The sequence below is a fragment of the Sporobolomyces koalae genome, assembly GCF_050403365.1.
Source record: "Sporobolomyces koalae JCM15063 DNA, S_koalae_JCM15063T_v1_ctg2, whole genome shotgun sequence".
Classification (NCBI taxonomy): domain Eukaryota; kingdom Fungi; phylum Basidiomycota; class Microbotryomycetes; order Sporidiobolales; family Sporidiobolaceae; genus Sporobolomyces; species Sporobolomyces koalae.
This window is the reverse complement of record NW_027481769.1, coordinates 718165-739624: the sequence shown is the minus strand read 5'-3', so window position 1 is coordinate 739624 and position 21460 is coordinate 718165. Positions and strand designations below refer to the sequence as shown.

The 21460-nt window shown below is 55.8% G+C and overlaps 13 protein-coding genes across 13 annotated transcripts; 7 read left to right on the top strand and 6 right to left on the bottom strand.

Annotated features, from left to right (window-relative positions):
• Positions 1-97: 97 nt before the first annotated feature.
• JCM15063_005763 (pre-mRNA-splicing factor SPF27 family protein) lies at positions 98-992 on the bottom strand (the record flags this gene model as incomplete). Its single annotated transcript, XM_076675984.1, has 4 exons — positions 98-164; positions 234-792; positions 856-885; positions 950-992. The coding sequence occupies 4 exons, from the start codon at positions 990-992 to the stop codon at positions 98-100; spliced, it is 699 nt and encodes a 232-aa protein (XP_076537123.1).
• A 258-nt stretch (positions 993-1250) lies between these two features.
• TES1 (palmitoyl-CoA hydrolase) lies at positions 1251-3112 on the top strand (the record flags this gene model as incomplete). Its single annotated transcript, XM_076675983.1, has 12 exons — positions 1251-1301; positions 1405-1455; positions 1522-1564; positions 1631-1704; positions 1784-2133; positions 2207-2266; positions 2336-2383; positions 2450-2507; positions 2582-2604; positions 2688-2816; positions 2912-3008; positions 3080-3112. The coding sequence occupies 12 exons, from the start codon at positions 1251-1253 to the stop codon at positions 3110-3112; spliced, it is 1017 nt and encodes a 338-aa protein (XP_076537122.1).
• A 186-nt stretch (positions 3113-3298) lies between these two features.
• Positions 3299-4520, bottom strand: JCM15063_005761 (uncharacterized protein; the record flags this gene model as incomplete). Its single annotated transcript, XM_076675982.1, has 4 exons — positions 3299-3719; positions 3812-3931; positions 4011-4108; positions 4182-4520. The coding sequence occupies 4 exons, from the start codon at positions 4518-4520 to the stop codon at positions 3299-3301; spliced, it is 978 nt and encodes a 325-aa protein (XP_076537121.1).
• A 301-nt stretch (positions 4521-4821) lies between these two features.
• On the bottom strand, positions 4822-5856 carry PTH2 (aminoacyl-tRNA hydrolase; the record flags this gene model as incomplete). Its single annotated transcript, XM_076675981.1, has 8 exons — positions 4822-4924; positions 4994-5095; positions 5166-5191; positions 5261-5309; positions 5375-5433; positions 5503-5628; positions 5676-5723; positions 5791-5856. 8 exons carry the CDS (start codon positions 5854-5856, stop codon positions 4822-4824), a joined length of 579 nt encoding a protein of 192 aa, XP_076537120.1.
• Positions 5857-6150: 294 nt separating this feature from the next.
• Positions 6151-7980, top strand: JCM15063_005759 (uncharacterized protein; the record flags this gene model as incomplete). The annotated part of the gene is made up of 4 exons (XM_076675980.1): positions 6151-6345; positions 6547-6878; positions 7060-7734; positions 7800-7980. 4 exons carry the CDS (start codon positions 6151-6153, stop codon positions 7978-7980), a joined length of 1383 nt encoding a protein of 460 aa, XP_076537119.1.
• A 514-nt stretch (positions 7981-8494) lies between these two features.
• Positions 8495-11407, top strand: JCM15063_005758 (uncharacterized protein; the record flags this gene model as incomplete). The annotated part of the gene is made up of 16 exons (XM_076675979.1): positions 8495-8574; positions 8691-8757; positions 8822-8893; positions 8969-9033; positions 9109-9173; positions 9258-9325; positions 9399-9880; positions 9941-9969; positions 10043-10086; positions 10162-10238; positions 10307-10324; positions 10392-10477; positions 10546-10610; positions 10687-10764; positions 10834-10964; positions 11041-11407. The coding sequence occupies 16 exons, from the start codon at positions 8495-8497 to the stop codon at positions 11405-11407; spliced, it is 1794 nt and encodes a 597-aa protein (XP_076537118.1).
• A 554-nt stretch (positions 11408-11961) lies between these two features.
• Positions 11962-14373, top strand: NOG1 (putative GTPase NOG1; the record flags this gene model as incomplete). The annotated part of the gene is made up of 6 exons (XM_076675978.1): positions 11962-12009; positions 12105-12192; positions 12273-12352; positions 12427-13011; positions 13085-14270; positions 14345-14373. 6 exons carry the CDS (start codon positions 11962-11964, stop codon positions 14371-14373), a joined length of 2016 nt encoding a protein of 671 aa, XP_076537117.1.
• A 291-nt stretch (positions 14374-14664) lies between these two features.
• Positions 14665-15908, top strand: JCM15063_005756 (uncharacterized protein; the record flags this gene model as incomplete). The annotated part of the gene is made up of 3 exons (XM_076675977.1): positions 14665-15201; positions 15303-15365; positions 15426-15908. The coding sequence occupies 3 exons, from the start codon at positions 14665-14667 to the stop codon at positions 15906-15908; spliced, it is 1083 nt and encodes a 360-aa protein (XP_076537116.1).
• Positions 15909-16054: 146 nt separating this feature from the next.
• Positions 16055-16588, bottom strand: JCM15063_005755 (U6 snRNA-associated Sm-like protein LSm3; the record flags this gene model as incomplete). The annotated part of the gene is made up of 4 exons (XM_076675976.1): positions 16055-16075; positions 16146-16199; positions 16276-16371; positions 16481-16588. The coding sequence occupies 4 exons, from the start codon at positions 16586-16588 to the stop codon at positions 16055-16057; spliced, it is 279 nt and encodes a 92-aa protein (XP_076537115.1).
• Positions 16589-16800: 212 nt separating this feature from the next.
• Positions 16801-17831, top strand: YHC1 (Yhc1p; the record flags this gene model as incomplete). Its single annotated transcript, XM_076675975.1, has 6 exons — positions 16801-16804; positions 16884-16940; positions 17020-17079; positions 17151-17366; positions 17442-17591; positions 17653-17831. The coding sequence occupies 6 exons, from the start codon at positions 16801-16803 to the stop codon at positions 17829-17831; spliced, it is 666 nt and encodes a 221-aa protein (XP_076537114.1).
• Positions 17832-18132: 301 nt separating this feature from the next.
• Positions 18133-19241, bottom strand: JCM15063_005753 (uncharacterized protein; the record flags this gene model as incomplete). Its single annotated transcript, XM_076675974.1, has 4 exons — positions 18133-18552; positions 18629-18737; positions 18801-19142; positions 19207-19241. The coding sequence occupies 4 exons, from the start codon at positions 19239-19241 to the stop codon at positions 18133-18135; spliced, it is 906 nt and encodes a 301-aa protein (XP_076537113.1).
• A 231-nt stretch (positions 19242-19472) lies between these two features.
• JCM15063_005752 (uncharacterized protein) lies at positions 19473-20011 on the top strand (the record flags this gene model as incomplete). The annotated part of the gene is made up of 3 exons (XM_076675973.1): positions 19473-19688; positions 19758-19885; positions 19957-20011. 3 exons carry the CDS (start codon positions 19473-19475, stop codon positions 20009-20011), a joined length of 399 nt encoding a protein of 132 aa, XP_076537112.1.
• Positions 20012-20109: 98 nt separating this feature from the next.
• On the bottom strand, positions 20110-21177 carry JCM15063_005751 (uncharacterized protein; the record flags this gene model as incomplete). Its single annotated transcript, XM_076675972.1, has 5 exons — positions 20110-20488; positions 20580-20668; positions 20743-20870; positions 20946-20978; positions 21048-21177. The coding sequence occupies 5 exons, from the start codon at positions 21175-21177 to the stop codon at positions 20110-20112; spliced, it is 759 nt and encodes a 252-aa protein (XP_076537111.1).
• Between the last annotated feature and the right edge of the window lie 283 nt (positions 21178-21460).

Genomic DNA, 21460 nt, shown 5'->3' with positions numbered 1-21460 from the left:
ACAAAAAATATTGCACAAACGATGCAATGCCCCTCGTCTATTCACGCGACGCCTAGACCGAAGAGAGCCATTTTAGAATGTACAAGAGAGAAGCGAACTATGCGGCTTGAAGCCGTTGTCTGACGGCAGCATGTCGTTGTTCGAGTTCGGCCAGTTGCTCCTCGCTATTCGAAAAACACTTGTGTCAGCACGTGGGTTTGAGAGGTCGGAGAGGGAAGGAATGTAGACCTCACAGTGCAAAGCAGCCAATCTCGAGTTGCATGTTGCCACTCACGAGTTCGGTCCACCGTTTCTCGAGGCGGTTCAAAGTTTGCCCTCCGACTTCCTGGTCGGCTTTTCTCCGTCGGTTGACGTCCTCGGCGGTCTGTTTGACTTGTTCTGCTTCTTGTTCGGTACGCTTGATGGCGTTCTCGACTGCAAAGTTTTGCACGCGCCAACTGTTGGCGCCAAACTGTTGCAACAAGGTGCCATTGATCGATCGAAGGCGTTGGTGTTCGAGCTGAGCGAGACTCGACTCGTGGGCGCGTTCCCACGCTTCGAGGTCGTCCTGCTCGTCTGCCGGTGGGAACGGCATCGCGTACCGAGTCGTGTCGAGTCCTTGTCCCGGCTGGATCGGTTTCTTTGCTTGCACGCGCGCCAACTCATTCGCGAGCAATGGTGAATGGGTCGTCGAGGTTGGCAGCGGCCGGGCCGGTGCTAGGTGAGAGAGGTTGGCAGGGTTGGAAGAAGGTTTCGCGGGCAGGAGAGATCGTAGCTCGACCGCGATGAGCGAGTTGATCTGCGGTCCCAAACCTAGACAGCAACACGCAAGTCAGTCTCTTGTAACTCTGACAGAGGAAAGAGAGCACCGTGTACTCGGGTTGTCATCTAGATCGCGGTCATAGTCTGCACGCACCCAACAAAGGCAGTCAGCAATGGCACGGGTACGCCAAGAGAGATGGTAACGAACACGGAAGACTGTCTATCGGCGCGTTGAGAGTAAAGTCCGACATGGTGGTAGCGGTCAAAGTTGCAGCTGCGCGCATCGACTCGCGACTCGCTGCTCTCTTCGGACACTACGGCGCTTGTCCGACTCGACTCTGAATCAGATCGGTACTACCGAACCCGGATAGAGCACGACCGACAGGCAGATTTCGAACAGACTCGAGTCCGGCGACGCGGGACGACAATTCCGGCTATTACTCACTGAGTACCCGACGCCGCTGTGACCAACTCTGCACGCTGCCTTTCAACCTCCTGCTCGCACAACCATGGCAGACTATACACCCTCATCGGCGGAACAATCCATCATCTCGGCGATCGTACGTGTACCCTGCGCTGGACGCCGTCTCCACCTCGCTTCCGACGCCGTTTGTCCTGCTGCGCTGCCTGCCGTGACTGACTTTGCGTCACCGTGCGAAACAGGATTTGGAAGACATTGACCGGGACCTGTATCGATCAAAGGAGCTCTGGAAGGTACATACCATCCCGCTTCTGCTGAACCCGGTCACCTCTTGACGCTCTCGTACTATCCCGATACAGCCCGGAGCAGGTCGCGGAGTGTTTGGTGGACAAATCATTGCACGTGAGTTTGCCCCCTCGCTCACAAGCTTGACTGGCGAGAGGGGCTCACCGACAACGAAATAAATAGAGGCGGCATGGGCTGCGACCAAGTCGGTCCGGCGAGACGACGCCGATACCAAGAAGAGTCTCCACTCGCTCCACGTGCGTAACACTGTCGGCCCTCGCCCTGAAAACCGCGACGCGCTCGCAAAACCTGACCTCACTCGCGACCTTCCGACAGTGCTACTTTCTCAACTTTGGCAACGCCGACATCCCCGTGTTGTACTCGGTCCAACGACTTCGAGACGGTAGATCGTACGCGACTCGGACCGTCCTCGCGACCCAAGCCGGCACCCCGATCTTCACCCTCACGTGCTCGTTCGCGTTGCCTGAACCGAAACAGCCCGTGCGCGAACTAGGCCTCCCGCGATGGCCCCTCAAGTACACTCGCACCGAGGAGGAAGACGAACGAGAACGCGAGAAGCGCATGGGCGAGAAGATCCCCGAACCGGAAGAGTGCGAGAGCACCGAGGACGTGTTGAAGAAGGCGCTCGGGATGGCCTCGAACTTGCCTTCCAAGCTCAAAGACTAGTCCGCTTTTGAACTCGCTCATATCTCTCGATTGCGCCGGGATAGAGTCATGCTGACGATCAAAATTGATCAGTGTCGAGCGTCAGATCGAAGAACGCAAGCTCTCGAGCATTGAAATCCGCAACACGGACAAGCAAGTGCTGTCCTTGACTTGACCAAACCGAGGACCGCTGACCAACCCTTGTTGCCTGCTGGTCATCAGGAAAGATATCGGTCACATCTTTAGCTACGAGCGATCTGCTTCTCAACAGTCAGTTTACCCTGTTGTTGCTCGAAGCACTTGCCAATCATTGAAACTCACATGGCTACTTGACAGACAACTGTACTGGTTCCGATCGCGAGCGCCCGTCGTGAACGACCCAGCGTTCCAAAAGGTGAGCAATTTCCTTTTCCCCGATTGTCCATGCATGTTGATGAAACCTATGTTCGCGGAAATGTGCAATCACAGTGCGTGCTCGCGTACGCCTCCGAGTAAGTACCCTGGAACACCTCTAGCTGCATCTGCTAGTCTTCCTGCTTGTTGACCCGAAGCGGACACGCTCTCTTAACACTAGTCTCAATTTCATCGGCACTGCTGCTCGAGCGTCGGGACTTGGGTCTTCAACTCGTCCTCGCTTGGGCATGTTGGCGTCTCTCGACCACTCGATGTATTTCTACAACGACGAGATCAATGCCGATGATTGGTTAGTCCCCCTTCTCTCTCTCCCTCCCTCAGGCTCCTCGAAATGGACAACGATCGACCACAAGAATCTGACTCCTCGATCGGAGATTTCTCTAGGATGTTGTTCTTTATGCAGAGTCCGGTCACCAAGAATGGCAGGGGTCTCGTTCAGGGCAGGATCTACAAGCGTGATGGGAGTCTCGCCGTCGTCTGCGTACGTGCCTTTCCTCGTACTATCTTCCGCCTGTCATCTCGCAGCGCTGACAACAGTCTCAACGTCTCCAGGTGCAAGAAGGTGTGGTACGTGCCGGGTTGTAGGTTTCTGTAGCAGTAGCATTCTATCTCTGTTGTCTCTTTCTTCTTCCTGTCAAAGCGTCCTCTACGTAAATTGTTCGGCTTGGGGCTCTTGTGTGTGAAACAAAGCTTTCAAGTAAGAAATGGCCTAGCGGAAGAAATTGAAACAAGACATAGTGATCGAGCAGTTGAGAAAGATGGGGGATTCTCTCAAGTTCGATTCTTCGATAAGATCCTCCTCATCATCCTACCCGCTCCTTCAGGAGGAACGACCGCAGCTCCTACAGGAGGAGGCGTTCCCGCTGCAGGAGGAGGCGTTCCCGCTGCAGGAGGAGGAGTTTCCTCGCCGTTGCTAGGGGTTCCAGGTTCCGCTCCCGGTTCAACTGCACCCGTCTCTTTCGGAGTTCCTGCTTGACCCGTTTCAGTTCCAGCACCTTCTTTCGTCTTGGTCGCATCGGCAGCAGCACCCGTTTCAGTTCCGGTACCAGTTTTCGTGCCAGTGTCGGTTCCTGTCGAACTCCCAGTTTCGGTTCCAGTGCCGGTAGAACTCGATTTCGTTCCAGGAGAGACGGTATCGGCCGTGTTGGTCGCCGAGGCCGTGTCGGACGTTCCAGTCTCGGTTCCAGTTGAACTGTCAATAAAATTCGACAAAACCGGCGTTCAGTGCCGATCTTTCTAGTGGAAAAGCGCGATTCAAAAAGACGAGCGAGAGATCATACTCACGTTCCAGTGCCAGTAGCGGTACCGGTTCCAGAGCTCGTCGATTCAGAAGTCGAGAGGGACGGGCTCAAAGAGGAGCTCGCGGATCCTCCAGTAATGCTCTCGAACCATCCCTTCTGGTAGCTGTTTTGCGAAGGAGGGCCGGGGGCGGGCCGTCAGCGAATCCACGAGACGAGACGGTATGAAGAGCAGAAAGCCGTACCCGAGGAAACCCAGGCCAACGAGAATGAGCGCGACTACGAGGAATATTCCGCAACCGACAATCATGCCGTTACTGTTGCTTCCTCCGCCAGTCGTACTCTGTTTCGAAGCGTGGGTAGAGTACGATTATAATCTCAGGCGAAAAACATCGAGGGCCATGATTATAGCTCACGTATTGAACCGGATCACCAGGTCCACTCCTCATAGTCCAGGTCTTCCTAGTCTTCCTGTCCTGTTTCTTCTTTCGGTTCTTCTGCATCATCTCTCCAATCAACTTTTCCTCGTCTTCGTCAGGACTCGATTCGTCCGTATCACTCGCATGTCGGACCGTCACCGTCTTGGTGTACCCTGTCGGCGCGGCAGGTCCAGTCGTGGTCAGATCATCACGGTACGATCCAGTGCGAGAACCTTTCGCCTGGGTTCCTTCTGAAGCGGAGGAGGAGGATGAAGACGAGAGGTCTGATTCGCTCAGGAAATCGTCATGACGGTCACGAGATTCTGTACGAGGCATCCTTGTCGCAAGAGGGAGAGGGATGTAGAGAAAGAAGAGAGAGGGCACGAATGTGAAAGGCTCGTGTCGTAGAAAAGAGGGTCTGTGAGTCCGTGAGGTCGCCGCGGACGAACGAGCTGGGCTCGAGGCCTCGCGGGCTCAAGCTTGAGCAGTTCGTATTCTCGGCCGACACAACAGGCGAGTCTCGCTATCTTCGCAGCCGTCTCGCCATCGTGGACATGTCTCTTCTGTAAACAAAGCAGCGAGTAAATCAGGGAGAACGTTTGCATTTCAGGGATATTTTTCCGTGTAAGCTCGAGATTTACAAGAGTTTGAGGTTGCCGGTGACTTGGTTGACGAGTCGGACTGGGGCAGGTCCGATACCGAGAACGGTCGTGCTGCCTGCAGCGACCTGCGTTCGTCCGCTGTCGAAGCAAGCAAACACGAGGTCAGCTACAGAAACAAGCTCACATGAATGCTTGCCAGCGACTCACGCATCCTGAATCGAACGGGCGCAAATCCCGAGCGATTGGGCTGTCGCCTGGAGCATGAGGAGTTCGTCCTCGGAATCGCACTTGACGGCGATTTTCGCTTGTCTGGTTTCCTCACATAAAGAGTCAGCAACATTCATACGGATCGAATAACACAGGATGATCTGGAATTCACCCTGTTCGCTCCCAGTGCTTGATGAGCTGTAGCAGATCAGGCAACAGCCCGGGTTAGCTCGGGAATTCAGGACCGGTTGGAGAATTCTCACTCACGTTCGGATTCGAGCGGTTCAAGCTCTTGTAGCAGGCGAGAGTGGCGTGACTGCGATGCGTGTGCGAGACGGTCAGACGAACGAGCTCTCGAACAGAGCAAAAAGCGTGACATGCCCGCATTGAGCAGCGATTTTGCCCTTGTTCATGTTCAAGTCGGTGCGCACGACGAGGACCTATGACGGGAGAAAATGTTAGCGCCTGAGGCGACGCCGGTGGCTTGTCAGGCGAGGTTTGCGACCCACGAGCTTGCAGGGCTCGTCGCCTTCTGCCTTGACTGTCTTGAGTTCGTCGTCGTCACCGTCCTCGGATTCCGTTTCATAGTCAGAATCGTCCACTTCCGCCTTTTGCTTGCCCTTGTCGATCGAGCGCTGTTTTCGAAGATGTACGTGAGCACGCGAGCCTCGACGACAACGACCGGAAAGTCACTCGCAGTGATCGGTAGAGTCGATCCGACTCCGACAAACTGCGGTGCAGTAGATCATTCAGCCTCGCATACATGGGCTCGAGCGGGAATCGAGGAGGTGCCCTACGTAGCCGATCAATCCCGAAGCTACGCCCACAGCTGCTGCAGTACCCCAGAGTGACGGTGCGGCCATGACTGTCTGGCTCGAGAGATTCGAGAAGGAGAGGCGTCTGCGAGCTCTCCTTCCTTCCATCTCACTCTTCCCGCAGTCCGACGCTTGGCCTGTGCGAACGCCTTCTCGAGTGGCTCTTGATCTGCGCAGCTTGCCTTGAGTGCCTCCGCCTGGTCTCCACCGCGCCGCCCGCAGCCTCACCCTCCCTCGGTTTCTCGGTTTTCGTTCGTGCGACTCGATCGACCCTCGCCTCGTCTCACGCGCGCGCGCTTTCTCTGTCTCGCCCCTTACTAGTCTCTCTCGCGCGTCCTGGTCATGACAGAACGTGGTTGGGTCGACGCTGCTCCCGGTAGGAGAACCGCTGCAGGTGCCCTCTTGATCGGCGGCTACCACCCTTCGAAGCTGTGGGTTGGTGGATTGCCCGACACGGCTACGCTCGCAGACTTGGAGGACTGTTTCGGTCAGATCGGGCCCTGCACCTGCACCCTCAAGCGCGGCTTTGGTTTCGTCGTAAGTCGTCCTCCCTCTCGACGTTGTGCGTGTGCCGTCGGCCATCTTCCATCTGCTTGGTTGCTCTGTCCTCGCGAAAGGCTGCGCGGTCTCTGGCGGAGATATTGCAGCACGTGCGGCACACGGCCAGCTGCCTTTCAAGCTGTCCGCATTCTCACCTCGACTTCGTCTCTCGCGTGCTCTCTTGTCCCGCGCATACAGGAATACACCGATCCAGCGCACGCTCAAGAAGCTGTGGCCAAGTACCACGAGGGTCACTTTCTCGGTGCTCAGATCAAGGTTGAACTCTCGCTAGCTCGTGCGCCGTCTACTGGCAAAGGCTCGGAACCGCCCGTTCCACCTTATAGATCGAGCGTGCCACCGCCGTCGTCTAGCAGCAACGGTACACCTGGAGTAAACGCCGGGGGTTGCTTCGTTTGTGGCTCGCACGACCACTGGGCTCGTGAATGTCCTGACTCGGACAAGTTCCCTCAGCGAAATCCTCCCGGCAGTGATCGACCCTCGGATGTCCGCAAACCCATGTGGATCAACGGGTGCGTCTTTCGGATTCAGCAGGCCGTCATTCGCCATGGGCGGTGTTACAATCACGTACAGCAGTTCCTGATCCTTGTCTTGTATTGTCGCTCTTGCTCCTCGTAGCCCTCCCAAGTCTGTTGATTTCCTGACGCTCGCTCAATGCGCGATTGTGACTGACGCTCGGGCTGATTCTTGCAGAGGTGAACCGAGAGGGCCTAGTGGTCCACCGATGGATCGCCCCCCTATGGGTCGCCCCCCTATGGATCGCCCTCCTATGGACCGACCGCCTATGGACCGCGCCCCTCTGGCCCATGGTCCGCCCGCCGGATACCCCCCTCGCTACGATCCGCCACCATTCGACCGACCGCCGTACAATCCTGCTCCTGCTCCGTACGGCGCGCCACCACCACCAGTGTATGGTGGGCGTGGTCCCGATCCCTACTACGGCCGCCCGCCTCCTCGGGACAGCTATCCGGGATACCCGCCACCACCAGCCCCCGTCGCTGGAGGGGGTTACCCTGTGCCTCCGCCCTTCGACCGGCCCCCTTATTCTCCCGCTGGACGCCATCCGCCTCCAGGCGCCAGTCGCGTCGACCCCTACGCCGATCGCTACGGGCCGCCACCGGGTCGATCGCCCGTGATGGCCCCAGCACATTACGACCGCGGTGGACCTCTTCCGCCGCATGACGGTCGTCCCCCGTACGGCGGTCCGATCGACCCGTACGCGCGAATGGGGCACCCTCCGGTCGACGGCCCTCTACCAGGTGCCTATGACCCCCGAGAAGAGCGAGGCGGGGGAGGACGGTACGCGCCTTATCCGTCGCGGGATGATCGAGGGCGACCCGACGGCCCATACAATGGTCGCTCTCCAAGGTGAGGCTACTCGCACATGACTTCCAGACTGGCGCACACTACTAACGGTTGGCGTGAACAAACAGAAGCGAACGTCGGCGATCCTTGTCTCCTCGTCGCGGCGGACCGTACGGCGGTCCCCCTCCTTCGAACGGCGACTACTACTCGAGCCGTGGACCTCCCCCGCCCGGAGCTGGCTATGGTCGACCTGCTTCACCTCCACGATACCCGCCTCCGCCTATGGATAATCCCTATCATCGTCGATGAAACCTAAGAATCGAAACGAAAACGCTCGCCTGGTAACAAGCGATCTGTATACACTATCTAGTCCACTCGGACGCTTTTTATCTCTCCCTTCGCTGTGCTTCTTATTCTTGGATCCCCCATTGCTCGTATTCTGCGAAATTCTCGCCCGGACTTCCTCTTTCTTGCGACTACCTTTGCTGTGCGAGATAGGACCCATTCTTGCCGATGCAACCAACCCTTCTTGGATCTGCGAAATATCAGTAGTCTCGATCTGATTTCACAAAGCTGCTTTTGATGCGTGAAGATCTACAGCAATTGAGCTAGTCGTTGAGATAGTGGAGCACGTACAGGCGCGCCGCAGCTGTGCAATCAATTGCTTATCCTCTCCTCGAATCAAGAAGTTTACGACTGCCGTTCGGATCAAGTGTCGACTCAGTGCCAAGTTTGACAAGTCAGGACAGTGCCAACAAGGTCGCTCGCAGCTCGAACGCGCCATCCCGAATCCTTTCCACCACATCCAACCTCGATTCCCGAAATGGCGGATCCCACTCTCCAAACCGGGGATCGCGCACAAGAGAAGCCAGATCCGATCTTACTGTCCTTGTTTGCCAACAGGCAAGTCGGCTTCCCTGGTCGAGGGACAAGATGCAGCATATCGGATCACGCTGGGGACTCGTTTCATAAACGAACGCTCAGAATTCCAGACGCTGACATCAAGACAAAGTATACAGGTTCATGTCAATCGCCGAGGCTCAAGGCCGAGCGCTCGAGAAGACCTCCATTTCGACCAACATCAAGGTACAGATCCTGGCGTGTTCCTTTGTCCACTTGGGGAGCTCACGTCGATTGAGCAACATGGCAGGAACGACTCGACTACTCTTGCGCCATCTTCTCGCCGAACGGAGACCTCATCGCAAATGCTCCTCACTTGCCCGTGCGTCGATTTCGGCAAGCTCACTCCATTTCAGAGCCGATCAGCGTTTGGTGACCGCTCCGAGGTCGCACACAGGTACATCTAGGCTCGATGAGCTTTGCCGTGAGGTACCAAATCAATCTTTTGAAAGGAGATCTCCAGTGGGTTGCACCGACCATATACTTTCTTCGATCACAACGGCCAAGTTGACGTCTTCTTGTCTCCCTTGTGTACAGCCCGGGAGACGTCATCTTGACGAACCATCCCATTGCTGGAGGATCTCATCTCCCCGATATCACAGGTGCGATCCTCTTTCTTGCTCGATCGTTCATCTGCAAACTCGTCAGACTCGAGCTGAGATTTCGCTGTTGCATATCGTCGGTAGCGATCACTCCCGTATTTGACGATGACCAGATCATCTTCTTCGTGGCTTCTCGCGGTCATCACGCCGACGTCAGCCTGAATTTGCCGTGAATAGTCAAACGCATGCTTCTCAACTGAGACCGTCCTCGTTTCTTTCGCGCAGATTGGAGGCATCTCGGCCGGTTCGATGCCCCCGATGAGCAAGACGATCTTTGAGGAAGGCGCCGCGATCGTCTCGTTCAAGATTGTCAATCAGGGCAAGTACCAGCGTGATGAACTCTTACGGTACCTCGTCGAAGAACCGGCGAAACGTCCAGGGTGCAGCGGTACTAGATGCTTGAGCGACGTCGAATCGGACCTCAAAGCTCAAATCTCGGCCAACCAGAAAGGAGTCGGTTTGATTCGGTTGCTCATCAAGGAGTACTCGCTTGAGACAGTTCAGAAGTACATGCTCTGGATTCGTGACAATGCTGAACTGGCCGTTCGAAACCTTTTGAAACGAGTGGCAGAGACGCGACGGACTTCAAAGCTGCACGCAGTCGATCACCTCGACGACGGTACTCCGATCGAACTCACCGTCACGATCAATGAGAACGAGGGTTCAGCCGTATTTGATTTCGAAGGCACCGGTCCCGAGATTTACGGGTGCGCAACTGATCCATTTCTTCCCGGATATTTCTCCGACTAAGTTGCCTCCCTCGACAGCAATCTCAATGCGCCCGTGTCTGTCACTTGTTCGTTCCATTGGGGTCTGCTTTCTCTCGCACGAGCATGAAGATCATGATACTTTCGAATTTTCTCGAGCAGATTCAGCCATTATCTACTCGCTCCGCGCTATGGTCAACGAGAGTGTCAGTCAGGCTATCTATCTTGAAGGAGTCAGCTTCGTCGCGGAGGAACTGATAAACCTTCGTGTTGAGGAACAGATTCCACTCAATCAAGGCTGCTTGGTGCCTATCGATGTGCGCCTGCCAAAAGGATCCTGCCTGGACCCTTCCGATTCGTGAGTGCTGAGACCTTGACACTTTAAATTGCCGCGAGTATCGACTCAACCTGTCAACGTTCGTGCAGAGCTGCTGTCGTAGGAGGGTGAGTCGTTTGCGACTTTCTACATCGATCTAGTCATCAAAGCTGACCCGCCTGCCTGAGCTTGCAGCAATGTGTGCACGAGTCAACGTATCACTGATGTCGTGCTCAAAGCATTCGGTGCGGCTTCGGCGTCGCAAGGAGATTGCAACAACTGTGAGTCCGCGCTTTGACTTTGGACCCAACTCTTCTCAGCATTCAACGGATTCTCGTCCACGAAACAGTGACATTTGGCATGGGCGGAAAAGACAAGAATGGACAAGCGATCCCTGGGTTTGGGTATTACGAGGTACGGTTTCAGTCTGGATCGATCTGCCAGGCGAGCAGGACGTGCACCGTATTGAACTATTTTGACTGCGGAGCAGACTATCGCTGGAGGCTCAGGCGCTGGACCGACTTGGCACGGAACGAGCGGCGTGCACACTCACATGACCAATACTCGGGTACGACGACCGAGCTTTGGCACCCAGTCCTGAGCAGTCTCGCTAACAACAACCCGAGCTCATTCGCAGATCACCGATCCCGAGATCCTCGAGAGGAGGTACCCGACAATCCTGCACCAATTCTCGCTACGAGATGGGTCTGGTGGCAACGGGCAGTACAGAGGAGGTGACGGAGTCATTCGCGAGATCGAGTTCACCGAGTTTGTCGTTTTCTTGGCTTGCTCATGCGCTTGACTTGCCGTATTACTGACACAGATGTCAATTCGATTCATTCAGGCCTGTACAGTGCTCGATCTTGTCCGAACGTCGAGTGTATCGACCGTACGGCTTGGCTGGAGGCGAAGACGGAGCCTGCGGGCGCAACACGTGGCTCAAGAAACGAAGATCCGAGGATGGTGACCTCCCGGAAGGCACGAGCGCAGATGCAGCAGAACCGCGTAGGGTGTACCTCGGGGGCAAAGCGAGTGTCAAGATGGGCAAGGGAGATCGGATCGTGATTGAAACGCCGGGAGCTGGGGGATGGGGTCGACCAGAGGACCGTACAGAAGTCAAGGAAGAGTCAAGGGCGAACGCAGCAGTCGGAGCGTTCAAAGGAGTCATGGGCAGTCTCGCCGAGCGGGCTGCCGCGCAACTCGGCGTCTGAGATTCAGCGCTCGGGGATGAGATTTTTGGGAGGTATTTTACCCTCTGTTCGCATGTGACCTGTAAATATCTAGTGATTGTGATAGTACTGGGAACTGAACTGGTACCCGTACGAGCGACGTACGAGAGAAAAGAGAGATGACCTGAAATTAGACAAGCAAATGTCGCTGAGCTCAAATCTTTCCGCGCCTGAGAAATAAGTTGAAAGATCCTCGCTCCGCTACTCCACCGCCTCCTTCTCTCGCAGATCGAGAACGGCACGCAGTCACTCAGCCCAGCTAGCCGGTACCTCGTCTCCGTCACCTCTCTCGCCGGTCGCCTAGCCCGCCTTTGCTACCACCGACTTCTCTCGCTCTCTTCATCGCTCCCTCGCGTTGACAGGAAGCGCCACCTCGCCGTTAACGCCTAGAGCCAGTCTAGTACCGACAGAGTCAGCGTAAAGAGCCCAGCCACCCGCTCCGTATAGCCTAGGAGCGCGCAGACAGCCTTCCTCCACTTTCTTTCGTTTCTTTCCTTCAATCGTCTGTCCACCCAACACCTCGACCTAGAGACGCCATGGCTACCATCAAAAAGGCGATTGCCCCCGTACCCACGGCACAGGAGGTCAGTGCTCTCTCGATCGCGCTCTGAGAGACCGTTCAAGGCAGATTTCTGACGCATGTATTCACTGTCGGCTTGCAACTTTTCCTCGTCTCCAGTTTCTCGATGTCATCCTCTCCAAGACGCAGCGCAAGACCCCGACCGTCATCCGCTCTGGATTCAAGATCAGTCGTATCAGGGCTTTCTGTCAGTCGCGTTCTGAGTCGATCTTTGTCGAGTGAGAACCCGCTTGCTGATCCTGAACGCGCGTCTCTCTTGATTCCTAGACATGCGCAAGGTCAAATTCACTCAGGCTTCTTTCGAGGAGCGATTGGACCAGATCCTGACAGAGTTCCCCATCATGGACGTGAGTTGATCATTCTCCCACGACGCCCGGTCTTTCTGGAGACCAAGGTGCCAACCTTTCTCGCTCGCGAACAGAACCTGCACCCTTTCCTGTCGTCGCTTCTCAACGTCTTGTACGACAAGAATCACTACAAGCTCGCGCTCGGTCAGCTCAACACGGCGCGCCACCTCATCGTCCAGGTTGGAAAGGACTACTGCCGCTTGCTTAAGTTTGGAGACAGTCTGTACCGATGCAAGCAGCTCAAGAAAGCCGCACTCGGTCGTATGGCGACCATCATGCGTCGTCAGAAGGACCCGCTCGCGTACCTCGAGCAAGTGCGTCAACACATGTCGCGTCTCCCTTCGATCGACCCGACCACTCGTACGCTCCTCATCTGCGGTTACCCCAACGTCGGCAAATCGTCGTTCGTCAACAAGGTCACTCGTGCCGACGTCGACGTGCAACCGTACGCGTTCACGACCAAGTCGCTCTTTGTCGGACACATGGATTACAAGTACCTCCGGTGGCAAGTCATCGACACTCCGGGAGTGCTCGACCACCCGCTCGAAGAGATGAACACGATCGAGATGCAGAGTATCACGGCCCTTGCACACTTGAGGAGTTGCGTCATGTACTTCATGGATCTCTCCGAGCAGTGCGGTTACACGGTTGAAGCCCAGGTAATTTTTTTAGAGCGTCTCTCTCGCACGTATTCTATTTGGTTCACTGACACGCTTCTTCGCTGGTCTATAGTGCAAACTGTACCAATCGATCAAGCCCTTGTTCGCCAACAAGCCCACGTTTATCGTGATCAACAAGATCGACATTGTGCGACCTGAAGACCTCGACCCTACCCGCAAGGCGATGCTCGACGCGATCCTTGCCGAGGACTCAGTCTCGTTGTTGGCGTTGTCGTGTGTGTCCGAAGAAGGTGTCATGGATGTGCGCAATGCGGCGTGCGACGCTCTGTTGGCGCACCGAGTTCAGGCAAAGGAGAAGACGAAGCGTGTCGACAATGTTGCGAACCGAGTCCGGGTCGCGGTGCCCGTACCCCGTGATGGCGTTAAGCGCGAAGCGTTCATTCCCGAAGCGGTCAAGTCGCGCAAGGTGTACGACAAGAACGATCCCGAACGCAGGCGACTCGAGAAGGATCTCGAGGAAGAGAACGGTGGAGCCGGTGTCTTCTCGGTCGACCTCAAGAAGAACTACTTGCTCAAGAACGACGAGTGGAAGTACGACGTCATTCCCGAGATCCAAGACGGCAAGAACGTCGCCGACTTTATCGACCCGGACATCTTTGACAAACTCGAGGAGCTCGAAGCCGAGGAGGAGCGCCTCGAGAAGGCTGGTTTCTACGATTCAGAGTCGGAGGACGACTCGGACGAGGAGGCGATTCGCACGGCCGCTTCGACCATCAGGGACAAGAAGGCGATGATCCGCTTGAAGAACATGGACAAGCACAAGTTGCAGAACCGACCGATTATCCCGCGACCGGCCCAGACGAGGACCTTGACCGACATGACGGAGAAGCTCAAGGCGGCCGGTTACGACCCTTCAACGCTCGAGGAACGCGCGACGTTGCTCGCCAAGGCTCGGGGTCTCGTCGGACAGAAGCGTGGTGCGGGAGACATGGACGACGACGAGTTCGAGGGTGGAGCTGCCGACGCGTGGGGATCGGACGACGACGACGAGATGGACGTCGAGGATGGAGAGGGTGCCGCGACTAAGAAGCGCAGGACTTCGACTTCGATCGTTGCCAAGGGCAAGAGGACACCGGGTACGGATCGTCAAGTGGCGGGTCTCAAGGATGCCGAGCAGGCAGCCAAGGCGGTGCGATTACGCGAGCTGTACCAGCGAGAACCGAATCGACTCGCCAAGGCGTCCGAGTCGGATCGCATGATTCGTACCAAGATGCCCAAACATCTCTTTGCTGGAAAGCGTGCGTGTCATACTCCCTTCCCATCTGTTCCGTGCTGTGTGTCGCTAACGTCAATCGATTTCTGTGCTATACAGGAAAGGGAGGCAAGACGAACCGGAGGTAGAGGGATCTTGGGATCCGGCATGCTGTTTTTCCGCACTTGTATTTCCTGCTCGTTTCGCTCGTTTCTCACTGCTTCTCGACGCTCGTTCCTGCCTTGCCATTATTTTGTCATTACCACTCCTTTCGGTTACTCTTCCCACCTCTATTTTCCTTCTGCTTTCTGGTGTAACACCGCATCTATCTCCTTACAATCGATTCGCGTTGTGAGATCTCCGACTCGCCTGCATTTCGGCACTCATGTTGTCGACGAGAACATAAGGAAGGCATCCTTATCGGCCTGACTAGATGAAAGATGTCCGAACGGATCAGGGTCTTCGACTTGGCTTCCTCACTCCAACGCTCTCATCCCGCTTCGACCATGTCGTCACCGGCGCCAATACCAATCCCACGCGGGAGCTACGAGAAGATAGAAGACCCTGAAGCAAGATGGGAACGGATCCGTTCAACCTGGTTACAACCTTCGACATCATGTTCCAGACCTACCAGGACCACGGCGAGTCCAAACGACGGACAGGGGGTTCCAGCGCGGGATAATATCTCGACAAGCGTGTTTCAACAGCGAATTCAGACATTGGAAGTCATGTTGAGGAACGCAAACGCCCCTTCGGCATCGGCTTCGGGCAGTCATGCAACTCTGTCGAATCTCGCCGGAACAACCGCACAAGTTCCAAGTTTGGTTCCAACCGAAGACGTTGTCAACTCGAAAGGCAAAGAGAAAGCGACAACGGCAACGAACGCGGGCGAGGATGAATTGCCAGACGATGGGTTCGCAGTTGGAGGAGAGAAACGAGGAGGTTCAGTCGTGCACGAATTGAGAAGAGTTTCCGAGGTGAGGCACATTTCTTTCTGTGCGATCCCTCGGTTCTTCTTGAAGGGGCAATCGAAATCAAGCTGATCGAAGCAAATGCGAGCTTTTTTTTTTGTTCGTAGGGAATCTTTCTCGCGTTCAAGCAGGGTAGAGCGCTCAAGGAGCCACTACCGCTATCACTCGTCGTGAGTTGCCAGCTCAACCGATCAGGAAACGGTTGTGGCTGACTCGGAAACCATATAAAGACCTCTCTTTTGTATCGCGGATGGTTGCTCGATGGCACGATCCCACCCATGTACGACCGCGCTCTGGCGGAACCTGATCCACCCATGCCAGTTCCGATCGCTTCGACTTGTACCACTGAAGCACCAATACCTCGACCTGAACCAACGACGCCCGCGCAAGTGTTGACCAAGATCATGAACTCGAATGCGGTCACACCATTGCCTTCGGGTGACGACCCTACCACTCCAGGGCTCTCTGCGACCGATCAGGGCGATCTCCAGACCGGGATCGAGTCCGACGCAGGAATCGCGAATCAAAGCGTACCCGGCACGAAACCGGGGATTGAGCCACTCCAAGCTCGGGATCCAACGGGGGGAGGAAGTCAAGCGAGTCTCGAAGGGATGGGTGCGGACGAGTCGAGTGGCAAGTTGAAACTCGACGTCTTGAGGGGCAGTCGGTGGAGGACCGAAAGAGAGATTGCGAGTGGAAGCGACATCATTTGAGCATCTAGTACGATTTCGCAACGCAACGCATCGCATCGCATCGCATCGCATCGCATCGTTTTGAACTGCGAAATTCTCGACAGAGAGACGGTGGGATATACAGGAACAGCACAAGGGAGAGAAGAGAGGGACAAGGCAGGGTAGAGCTACCGGGCTGGAGGAGCGACCTGAACACACGATGGCGCCTGGATGAGCGGTTTCGCCCCGATCGGTTAGCAGCATTAAGGATCGACGTACGAGAACCACACCGTCACCTCGGACAAAGAGCATGTCACTGTTGCGTTTCACCGTCTGCGGCAGCGGGGGATCTCGACCGTCAGCGCCAATCTCGCTCGCGATTTCTCCGGTTGGGCAAGTTTTGACTCACCCTGACGACGTTCTGTTGAGTTTGCTGGTCGAGGTCAACGAGGTAGACGGTCTCCTCGACATCGCTGAGCACCATGTTCATGTGTCCGTCATATGCCTGCATGAGCCCATCGCGTCAGCTCCCCGGGTCAAGCCAGCTCGAGGCACACGCTGTTCACGGTCGAGTCCCGTGGGCACAAAGAGAGAGAGAGAGAGAGAGAGCTTGCATGAAGGACGCCTCGTAGTTCGCGGTCACCTCGCAGTTTGACAAAGATGCGTTCCGACAGCGACACTCGCACGAGATCGAACGGTTCCGTCACTCCTGCGGTCGCCATGGTTTCAGAATCGGCGAGATGGAGAGAAAGGGACGAGAGCGAGATGACACAAGTTGCGCCAGTCGTCCTCGGTTCACCTCCACCTGTACTCGCTCGGAAGCAGTCGATACCCAATCTACAAACAGACGAGCGGAACTAGTCGCACTACCCGGAAGATCACGTGCCCCGACGTCCGTTTCCCGGTCAACTCGTCTTGATCTCTTGCGTCCATCATGCGTCAGTCTGAACCGCCGTACCCTCGTTATTGCTTACGATTATGGCATACTGACGTGTTTGTGATCCAACGCGCATCTAGCCTCGCGCTACCTGTGCGACTATTGCGATGTGTTCCTCACTCACGACTCGGCATCCGGTACACCTCGTTCCCCTGTTGTCCCTCTCGTACCGACAAGCGCAATTCTCTGACTAGACTCTCTCGAAATCGTCGACAGTGAGACGGGCACACAACGCGGGTCGGAATCACTTGTCCAACGTGCGAGACTACTACGCCTGTACGAACTCATCAACCCTCTCATTGCCCTGCTCTGTTTTGACCTGGCTTTTGTTTCCTGTGGCCATCCAGCGCTAGGGAATGATCGAGTACAAGAATTGATCGATCAGATTTGTGCCGCGTACGAACATGGAGGAGGAGGGCAAGCGAGGATCCTGCAAATGGGCCCTGACGGACTCCCCATGGGCGCTCCTGCTGGTGCGATCGCGATGGGTGGTAACCAAGGCGCTGGTGGACCGATGATGGGCGGCATGCCTCCTCCGATGATGGGTGGAGGTCCTCCTCCGAGTAAGGACTTTTTCCCCTTTTCAAACATTGACAGACCACGAGCGGGTTCTAAGATTCCTCCGTACTTCTTTGCAGTGAGATTCGCAGGACCTCCGAGTACCGGTTTCCCGGGGTCGCCTGCACCGGGACTCCCTCCACCTGGAGCAGGAGCTTATGGATCTCCTGCGCCCCCGCTTCGGTTCCCTCCTCCTGCCGGGCTCGGAGCGATGCCTGCACCTCCTCCTGGTATGCAAGCCCTTGGTCATTCGCCTCCAATCCTGAAGCTGACTCCCGGCCTCTTGCATAGGTTTCCGACCTCCACCTGGATTCGCAGCGGCTGCACCGCCAAACACGGGAGCAACCATCTCTGCTCCTCCGGCACCTGCAACCGCTTCTTCGTCCTCACCTCCACCACCGCCTGCGAGCAACGCGAAACTGATCAACGGATTGAACCCCGAGCGTGCGAAAATGTTGGGATTGATCTGAAAAACCCCCTCATCATAAAAATGGCAAACCGGGGTTCTTCTATTGCTTTCGTTTTTTGTCAACCCTTGTAATCGTTGTTCATGTGCTGTTACTTGTCCCGCATACTGAGTCTACAGGCAAGAGTACTGAGAGCTGCGTATCTGCTTTTCCGCATGATCTAGCTCTTATGAAAATTACGGAAGACGGGTTTGCAAAGAGGGGTGGATTGTTTCATATTGACGAATAAAAGAGTACAACAACAGACGACTTGATTCCGGTGGCAGCGGAGGAGCTTAGAACGGGAGAAAGAGAAAGAACGACCTCAAGGAGTTTCCCCTGCACTTTGATCGGGGTTCCCTCGGGCAGGAGGATCACTCGGTTCACACAAGAGTCCGGTCAAGGTACACACTCGATCCTTGAACCGTTGTTTCCCCCGTTCAAACACCCTCTTCCACCTGACCCTCCATTTCAAATCCTCGTCTGGCTGCCCAGGTGTCAATGATCCTCTCCACAACAGTGGCGAGTTTGAATCAGTCGCGAGATTTCCGAGTTGGGCTTGTTCTTGTTGTTGGTTCGACAACCACACTTGTCGAGCTTCGTCGAGTTTTTGACGGAACGCCAACGACAGTGGAGAAGGTACCGGTCCAAACGCGAACGGGCGCAACGGACCCGAATTGAGGAACTCTCGACAGGTCGAAGGTTGCAACAGTACGTTTGAAACGAGTTCCAAACCCAACCGTGCCTGTGAGTCGAGGGCGTTGATCAGAGTAACGTCAGAATAACGATGGAAATGAGTGTGATTCCGGGACGGCACTGACTTTGGTAATGGAGGAAGGCAGTTTGGCAATCCCGAATTTCTCGACTCGATCCCTCAACAACCAAAAGTCGAGATCAGAAGTGATGCGCGAATGCGTTACCGATTCGGTACTATGTCAATCACAGAGAATGAGCGACTCGAAGTTGAGGATAGTAAGAAAAATGGCGGCATACGAGAGCGGATCGGTACGCGAAGGTCGAAACTGTTGAACCTCTTCGACACGCATGATTTTGGTGTGATCGAGATTCCTCGACTCGGTCGTCAAAGTCGTATGATCCGGATCACCATCGATGCGAACGTGACTCGTTTCGAGGACCCAACTCGTGCCGATGGACGAGATGAACGCCGGGGCCCATTTCGGCATCTTACCCCGTTTGTTCATCAGGCGGGTGGTTGTTAGCGTCATCGTGTCGAGAGACAGCTCGCGCGAGATGACGTCGGACGACAGGATGTGGGTGCCATAAGGTGATGGGTACCGCTGGTTGTGCGCGAGGACGACAAACTCGAATGGAACCCTGCTTCCCATGAGGGTCAGCTTGTCGAGGCGTACGTGCGGACAGAGATAGAGGAGGACTCAACTCGTAGGTGTAGGACGACTCGGCAGTCTGGACCATCGCGGGTTCAGCTCGGCAGGAGCGAACGGGAGAATGCGAGAGGCCAAGGTGCAGGGTAGTCTTGTGCACGCGATCCGGAGATTTTGGATGGTCGAGGATGCTTTTGGGAGCAGTACAGGTCGTTCCTTAGGGATGCGTGCACGAGATGAGACTCGCGGCGAGTTGAGAGATGATCTCGATACTTTTCCTGACTTCCTTCTCCGGGATCTCTTCCCGCTGCTCAGGGTCAACATGACGACTCCAGCTGGACAATTTGACGCAGCACTCGCCGGTACGCTGTTCCCGCGGGTGATCCGACTCGCGCAGCTGTCGACCGCCGCAGCGCAGCCTCCATCGTCATCCGTCTCGTCTGCCACTCCTGGCTCGAACCCATCTGGACCATCAGCACCGGTCGCGGGAGCTACTGACGTCGAACAACGTGCTCTCAAGCTCGAACTCAACAAGCAGGTAAGTCGCGCCGACCATCCTTCCCGCGCCGTGAAACGACGAAATTGAACCAGAATCGATCCTTGACAGGCGTCCCAATTGAGAGTCACCCTCGAGACCCTGAAACAACAAGCCGATTCGCTCGATGCGGGCAACTTGAGCCTCGACGACCAGCAGTGGCTCATCGACCAATTAGAACGCCAACTCGCACTCGCCAAGTGAGGCTTTCCTTGTTCTCGTCAACAAGTGTTTCGAAATTGCATGATTGATTCTCGACTGTGCTCTCCAGGAACGCGTCGAACGAGATGCTCCGACTCGCTTCGTTACCAGCGGCCACCGAATAGCTTCGACAGTAGCAGCGCTATAGCCGCAAACAGCGGCCACGGCCGTCTCGATCGCCTGGACCTCCTGGACCTCCTGAGGAGTACGCCAGCCCCGCCGCTTAAACCGATCCCGGCTTCTTGTATCCTGGATCGCTGTCTTCCGATCCCGACACGCTGTGATAGAGGTACACGGGGTTGTTTCGCGCCGCTCTTCTCGCTTCCGACTGCCGTTTCCTCTCGGCTTTCTTCTCGTCCTTTGCCGTTTTCTTCGCCTCGGCCTTGTCGCGCTTCCGCTGTTTGATCCGCTCGAGCTCGACACGCGCGTCTTCGTCAACTACCAAGAGTTGCGAGACGGTCGCCGCGCGATGCTCGACGTAGTAGGCACTCGAACCCAACACGACGAGGTGCAAGACGCAGTTCAATCCGACTGGCACCAGCACGGCGAGTCTTTGCGTTTCGAGCCAATCGACACAATCGTTCGAATACTTCGAGTCGATACTGTCCCCCAGGGTGTACATGACACGGCTCAGGTCAGCGGGGTTCATGCGCTCCGATTGGTTGGAATGGGGAAAGGGAACGAGATTCGTACCAAGCCACGAGCAACCACAATCGGTTGGTTGGAGACATTTCGTTGAGGAGGAACAGGATTGACAACGGGATCTGAAACACCGAAACGATCTGTCCTCGCTCTCGTTATTTTTGGGTCAGCATCCTTGTTGAGCAAGGAGCAAAGTATCGAGACATGATCTCACCCCGAACGAAATCACCGTCCCTCGCTGCAAAGTCCGGGATGGGATCAAGAGGGTTGACATGAGATCGAGCAAAAGGCACACTACGAGCATGTGCCAGACGATCGAGCAGGCAATCCCGAACGATAGTCCTGGAGGGTTGCATGTTTGTCAGGAAGACATGTGTAACGCGGGAATGGATAGCCAGCAAAACTTGCCATCAAGACCGAAAGCATTGTCGAGTTTGAACCCCTGGACATCTGCGCGACAGCCAAAGGACACTATCAGCAACGGCTAACCATGTCTGGAGAGAACGGACGGCAACCTACACGCGAGCGAGTAGGATCTCAGTGAGATGATGGTCACGTCGAGGGCGAACGTCAAGACTGCGAGACTGAAGACGACCCCGGCGAGGATCGAATCGTTAAACAACTTCCAGGGCGAGATCAAGAGGACCATCGTCGATAGAGGTTACTACTAGACATGGACCGCGAGAGAAGAGCAGCCGTTCTCTTTTCCTCCGGAGAGGGCTCGAGCGAAGCCTCATGGGGTCCGGGAACGCGATTGCGCGCGTGCGTTCCGCACTACTTGCGCGGTCATAACGGAGCAGTCCAAGTCTTTTTTGCAAGTCGAGGGCAAAGCAAATGAAGGGAGGCAAGGGTTCGCGAGAAAGGGAAAAGCAGAGGCCAAGTGTCCGGCGCGCGTCGCGGTCTCCCGTGCCGATCTCGCAAAATCGTTCACC